The sequence below is a fragment of the Sminthopsis crassicaudata genome, chromosome 3, assembly GCF_048593235.1.
Source record: "Sminthopsis crassicaudata isolate SCR6 chromosome 3, ASM4859323v1, whole genome shotgun sequence".
Taxonomy (NCBI): Eukaryota; Metazoa; Chordata; class Mammalia; order Dasyuromorphia; family Dasyuridae; genus Sminthopsis; species Sminthopsis crassicaudata.
The window spans coordinates 50012790-50018789 of record NC_133619.1 but is presented as its reverse complement, the minus strand read 5'-3'; the positions used below and the strand labels follow the sequence as shown (position 1 = coordinate 50018789).

The following is a 6000-nucleotide window of genomic DNA, read 5'->3' as shown; positions in this document are numbered from 1 at the left end:
GAACTACACTCAAGTTCTCAAACAGCTGCACATATCAAGCCACTGTCAAAGATATTATTGAAAGCTCATGAAAAACAGGAGTACCACAAGATTAGAAAAGGGCAAATGTTTTTGATTTTCAAAAAAATGACAGATTCTAGAAACAGTAGGCTATAATGATTGACCAGATCATTAAAAAGATGAACTTCTAGAAAGGGAAATGGTAATTACAATAGGGCATCATGGCTTCATCAAAAACAGACTACTATTATTTTCTGTTAAAAAAAAAAATTAATCAAATAAAAAGTGTCTGAAGCTGCATTGGAAACTCAGATCTTCCCGACTGTAGTTCCCAGTGTTAGATGTACTGTGCCATCTAGCTGCCTAAAGCCCTTCCAAAGATTCAGAAAGACTCTTAAGTAGAGAAGAGGTCCCACTTTTTCTGTTTAGCCTAGGAATCAAGAGCTACGTACAATGTGTGGAAATTTCAAAAAAGTAAATTAGGGCTCGGTATTAGAAAAAGTTTCCTAACAATTATAACTGTTTAGAAGTGGAATTAATTGCCTTGAGAGATTAGATTCCCCATCCTTGAGGTCTTCAAACAGAACCAGATAACCACTCTTCTGATAAAGTTGTCAGAACTACATGGCTGTTGAAGTCCTTCCAATTTTCAAATTCCATGATTCTATGATAATTTAAATATTACAAATATTATTCATTTTATGTAGCTTTTTTAAGTTGTGAAAAATGAATCTCACCTGATTCTTTGGGGCTATAATATGCCATAAACAAGTGACTCCTGCAGGGTAATCCCGATCTGGCCAGTTGGGTGTTTTAAAGGAACCTGTAGGTCTTTGTAATCGGCCGCCACAATACTGATCCCCTATAATTATAAAAACATAGATTAGAACTGAATGTATTTCTTAGAATAGGCTATACAGATGAAGCAAAGTAGATAGTAATTTAAATAACTAGGAATATCCAAACAGTGAGGTCATAAAATGTAGGCAAAGCTGATGTGTCATATTCACTAAATATTTATCATTCTGTATGTGCTTCTGGCAGTGTTATTATACACCAGGCAATGTAATGGTTCCAATTAGCCTGATCACTCAATTTCATCAAGAGAAGACTGCCATTAAAAAAAATTGAATTGACACTCTATTTGACTGACTTTACTACTTAAGTCCATCAAAACTGTCACATCCTTTTGTTGATATATCACAAAGAGCCAGAGGAGAGCTACCAAACATCTGGAGGCTAAACATAAAAAAGCAATATTAGTTAATAAGGCAAAACAGGACCAAAGCAGGAATTAGCAAGTTTATGTGCCATTCACTAACAGATGATAGTATACACTAAAAAATTAAGAGAGTTTTGATGAGCTTATTTTTAGATGGGGCTATTTTTAAGTAATTTGATTTTCTGATGAAATGAATGTGGCCAGATGTTCAAAATAGCTTCCTTTTTTCTTATTTTCTTTTTTCAAGAGGGGGGACGATGGAAGGAGAGGAAGTAAGTTTGTGTTTTTCATTGGGAGAAAAAAATTTTTTTAAAAAGAAAAGAAAAAAAATCATGATTTTCCCTATCTAGGTAGGTGACACTGTCGATAAAGCTCTCTGCTTGGAGTCAGGAGACCTAAATTTACATCTGGATTCAAACACTTACTTGCTGTATCAATCAACCTCTGTCTCTGTTTTGTCATATGCAAAATGGAGATAATTTCTTTTAACTTCTAGAGTTGTTTTAAGGATAAATTGAGATAATAATTGTACATGAGTGGGAGAGGGGATGAAGGAAAATAAAAGAATTAAAAACCAAAATTTTTAAGTGTAAAAAAATTAGTAGTAGCAGCAGCAGCAGCAGTAATAATAATAAAAGGTGTTTAGCATATACTCTCATTTGTAAGTATAAATGTTAAACTTCCTAAATCCTGCTTTGTTCCACAGACTTGAATGTTTTACAAACCATTCTGTTATCTAAAAGAAAAATAAGTATCTCAAATTACCAATTCTTCACACTTCGTTCCCACTCTCTAATCCATTTTTTCCCCCAAAAGATAACATCCAAATCATCTGTGCAATGAAACTCTCTAAGAACTGGACTCAAATCGATTACTTCCATGACTTTTGGAATCTTTTCATGGTAAGGAACACCAGCTACACTAGCACAAGGCTCAAAGCAAAGATACAGGCCTACATCAGAGTGGCAGTGTTGATGCCATACACTTTGGACTGCCCAAAGGACCAGGAAGTTGCTTCTGTGTTTCAGTGATGGAAAGTACCTCTTTCGTTTGGTTCTGCTGCAGAAAACATAGCAATGAAGCCATTCCCAGCTGTGTTGGCATCTGAAATCATCTGTACCAGCATCTTGTTGCTGTTGGACACAAGAGCTCCTGGCCTGAAAGTTCCACAGAAGCGACCAATGCGTTGCCCATTGGTATGGCCATTGTACACATCCACAAAGTCATAGCGACACAGGTTATCACTTTCTAAGTCTAGGAACCGGAAGTAAAGAACAACAACTTTTCCTTCAGGTACCTGTGGAGAGAAAAAAATTGTAAGAGCATGAGTTCTGGAGAGAATGAGGACCATCATAGTATTTCTGCTAAAGGTGAGCTTTGAATTAGGGAACAGCTTCTCTCAACTCTAAGCTGAAAGAAATGGGTAGATGTCTTTGTGCCAGGAACTATGCTAGGAACCAGAGAATCAAAAATAAAACAAGAAGACTACCTATCATTACCAGGAACTTTTTTAGGGCAAAATAACTGATGTTATTTATAAGTAAATAAAAAGTAAGATGTTTGTAGTGGGAGGATCAGAAAAGGCTTTCGAAGGAGGGTTCTAAAGGAGATGAGAGTGAGAAGGGGATCCTTTCAGACATAGAAATGAGAAGCAGCCTGTGCAAAGATGAGGTGCGAGATGAGTGTGTGCATGGATTAAAAATTAGCAAGATTGCTACAATATAGAATTTATGAAGAAAAAAGAAGCAAAATTGATAACAACTTTCTCATTGCTAAGAAAACCTAAGTGCTTAGCTAAAGAGCATTTCCATATTCTCTAAAGAAGAAAATTCTTCCTCAAGGGTCCTTCTAAACAAAGTGGGTGAAAATACTTATTAATTGGTGATTCATCATTTGTAAAGCAAATTTTTTATTAGGTTTTAGCACTCAAGCACACCTGCTAAGATATTTTGTGAGAGGCTGGGTCAAGTGCTTAACAAACTGGCTATTACATACTTTGTCTTCATTTCATCCTAAATGAAATAAAAGAAAAACTCCAACATGCAATTATAGCTTGCATTTCCAAAGCACTCAGAGGTTACACAATGTTTTCACTGACAGTATGTCATAGAAGCTTCCCAAGGAACTTTGTGAAGTACTTGGAGCAAGTATTCTTTCCATTTTATAATTGAAAAAGCAGAGGGTGATAGTGGTGACTTCTAAAGCCTCAAGGCCACGAAGGAGGGGATTCCAATTCAGGCTTTCTTACTTTAAGGCCAGGACTACTTACGCAACAGCATGTGGCCTCAGGTTATGCCTACGGATCACAAAACAAAGGAGACATCTGGCACTTATCCAGTGAATTTGACCAAAGTGAATTTTGAGATCAAAGCAAATCCATTCTGGGAACTGAATTATTCAGGTGAACTGTCCATGGTGCTCAAAGTAAACCAATCATACTCTAGTCAGAGATACAAAGTTTCATTTCAAAGAGTAAAACTCCCATAATCTTGTAATAATGAAACACAAAGCCCATTCCTTCCATACCTTTCTGCATGCCCTTTTCCCCTAGATTTGTCATTCAAAAGATTCTGTTCTTCTTTCATGTGAAAATGGATTATAATGTTCAATATAATCTTTGATCAACAGAATTCTATTTCAACCTGAGTTTAAGTTACTTTGTAAATTCCACTTTCACATCACTTAATAAGAAAGGAGCCTTGATCAGTTTTAAGTTGATTTATTTTTACTAGTTATCCACCAGACGGGGTCCCCATTGAGTAAAGTAAAAAACTTTCTCACATTACAAATGTCTTTGATTCAGGACATGAGGCACTCAAGGAAGAAATCAAGCTCAGTCTTCTATCTGTAGACACAGGTCACAAAATTTTATTGTCTATATTGTCTATAATCCAATTAAGGCAAGTGAATTTACTTTATTATCTTCTTTGTTGGTAAGGTTCTTTGGAAGATATATTTAAGCATAAATGGAGAGACTGAGAAAAAAAGCATTAGAATCCCTTCATCTGCAAAGAAAATCCTTCATAACGGATATAGTTTATATTTGCCCTGGAATATAAGAAGAATTCTTTATTACTTAATCATTACACTTGACTAGACCTCCCAGCATTTATGTTGTTTCTGCCTCGACTTCATAGAATCCTTCTCTTCCTTCAAAATTGTGGCTCAAGCAACACTTTGTACAGAAAATACTTCCTGATAGCTCAACGCTCTCCTGTCCAAATTATCTTGTATTTATTTTTCATTTATTCTGTATAGATTTAGGAATGATATAATTTCTCCCCTGTTATAATGTAAGGGGGAGGATTTTCTTTGTATCCTCATTCCCTAGTAGTGCTTGAAACATAATAGGAGCTTAATAAATTGGCTGGTTGATTAAGCTCTTTAAAATCTTTGAGAATGGTCTATATATGCATTTATATCTCATTGAAAATATGAGAATGGAAGAAGCAAACTTTCAGATTATTTTCTACTATACTGCATTAAGATCTGGCTTTATTATTTTGGTTTTTTATCAAAAAACAAACAAGTATTTCAGAGTATGATGTAAAGCTAAAAAAGGCATCAATAAAATGAAAACAGTGTGTCCCAAAAGTTTTAGAGAAGTTTTAAGCTTTAACAGCATATTTATTTAAGACTTCATTTATAGCTTAAATAAATATGCTATTAAAGTTTAAAACCAGATTATTTAAGCTTTTATTTTTAGCTTAAATAAATAATCTATTAATGCTTAAAATTGCCCTAAGACTTTTGGGTCAGGCTGCATATCTTTTATATAGCTTTAAAATATAAAATACACCAAAATATAAATAAAGATATTTAAGCACTTGTATTTAAATATTTAAAATATAAAATATTTGTAAATGTAAAATATATAATAAATATATTTAAGCTTTAGTTTAAATAAATGAGCTTTTGAAGCTTTAAACTGCAGTAAGACTTTTGGGCTACCCTCTATATTAAAACACAAACACATAGAGGCTCAGTAGAACAAAATGCAGTCCTAAATGTTCTTCTTAAACAAGGGATCTTTCCTGTATATTTTAAGATTATCTATGACAGATGCAAACATAGTCACAATTTTGTTCTATTATCTACCTTCTCATCATGGAAGATGCCCTGCATAAAGGCGATCTGCCTCCAGAACAGAAAGTGGAGGTAAGCTCAATGATTCAGATGTAACATAAGCTTTAGAGCTTCTGTCTCAATACTTGCTTTAACTGACAGGTTGATCCTCAGAGTATAATTATTATGTCCCCTCAGGGTTCTCAAATAACCTTGATAAGCTGTGGGTAGTGGTGGTTTTCTAATGTCACAGCTTATGAGCCCCCACTGGTGTGCTTTCCCCTGTGATTTTTTGCTTATATCAATTAAGTCAGCCAGACTCCATTAGCTTTTTAGAAGGGTAATTTAATATGGTGATATAGTATATAGTATGTAAGTATAAATAGTATATATCTTATAATATATAAAATAATTGATTTAAAACATACATTCAAAAGTCTGTGACATTCTTTCATTAGTACATAGAAACTTCAGGGGGGCATGGGCTTAGTGAGCACACATGGCAAAGGAGTGATTCACAGCTTCTGGTTGTTGGGAGTCTTTTTCTCTCCTTTAGAAGATATTCGTGAAGTCCCTCCTCCCTCCCTCCCTTCCTTCCTCCTTCCTTCTTCCTGCCTTCCTTCTCTGTACTTTCCTTCCTCCTCCACTCCTTTTTTCCCTCCCTCTTCCTTCTTTCCTCATACCTTTCCTTCCTTCTTTTCTTCTTCCCTTCC

At 34.9% G+C, this 6000-nt stretch overlaps 1 protein-coding gene across 1 annotated transcript in view; it reads right to left on the bottom strand.

The window, feature by feature from the left end:
• The window catches only part of PCOLCE2 (procollagen C-endopeptidase enhancer 2), an 82850-nt gene that overhangs the window by 30113 nt on the left and 46737 nt on the right, over positions 1-6000 (bottom strand). The window contains exons 3-4 of the mRNA XM_074298433.1: positions 2264-2519; positions 738-862 (exon numbers count right to left, since the gene is read on the bottom strand). Coding sequence (XP_074154534.1) covers positions 738-862; positions 2264-2519 — 381 coding nt within the window. The remainder of the gene's footprint in view (positions 1-737; positions 863-2263; positions 2520-6000) is intronic.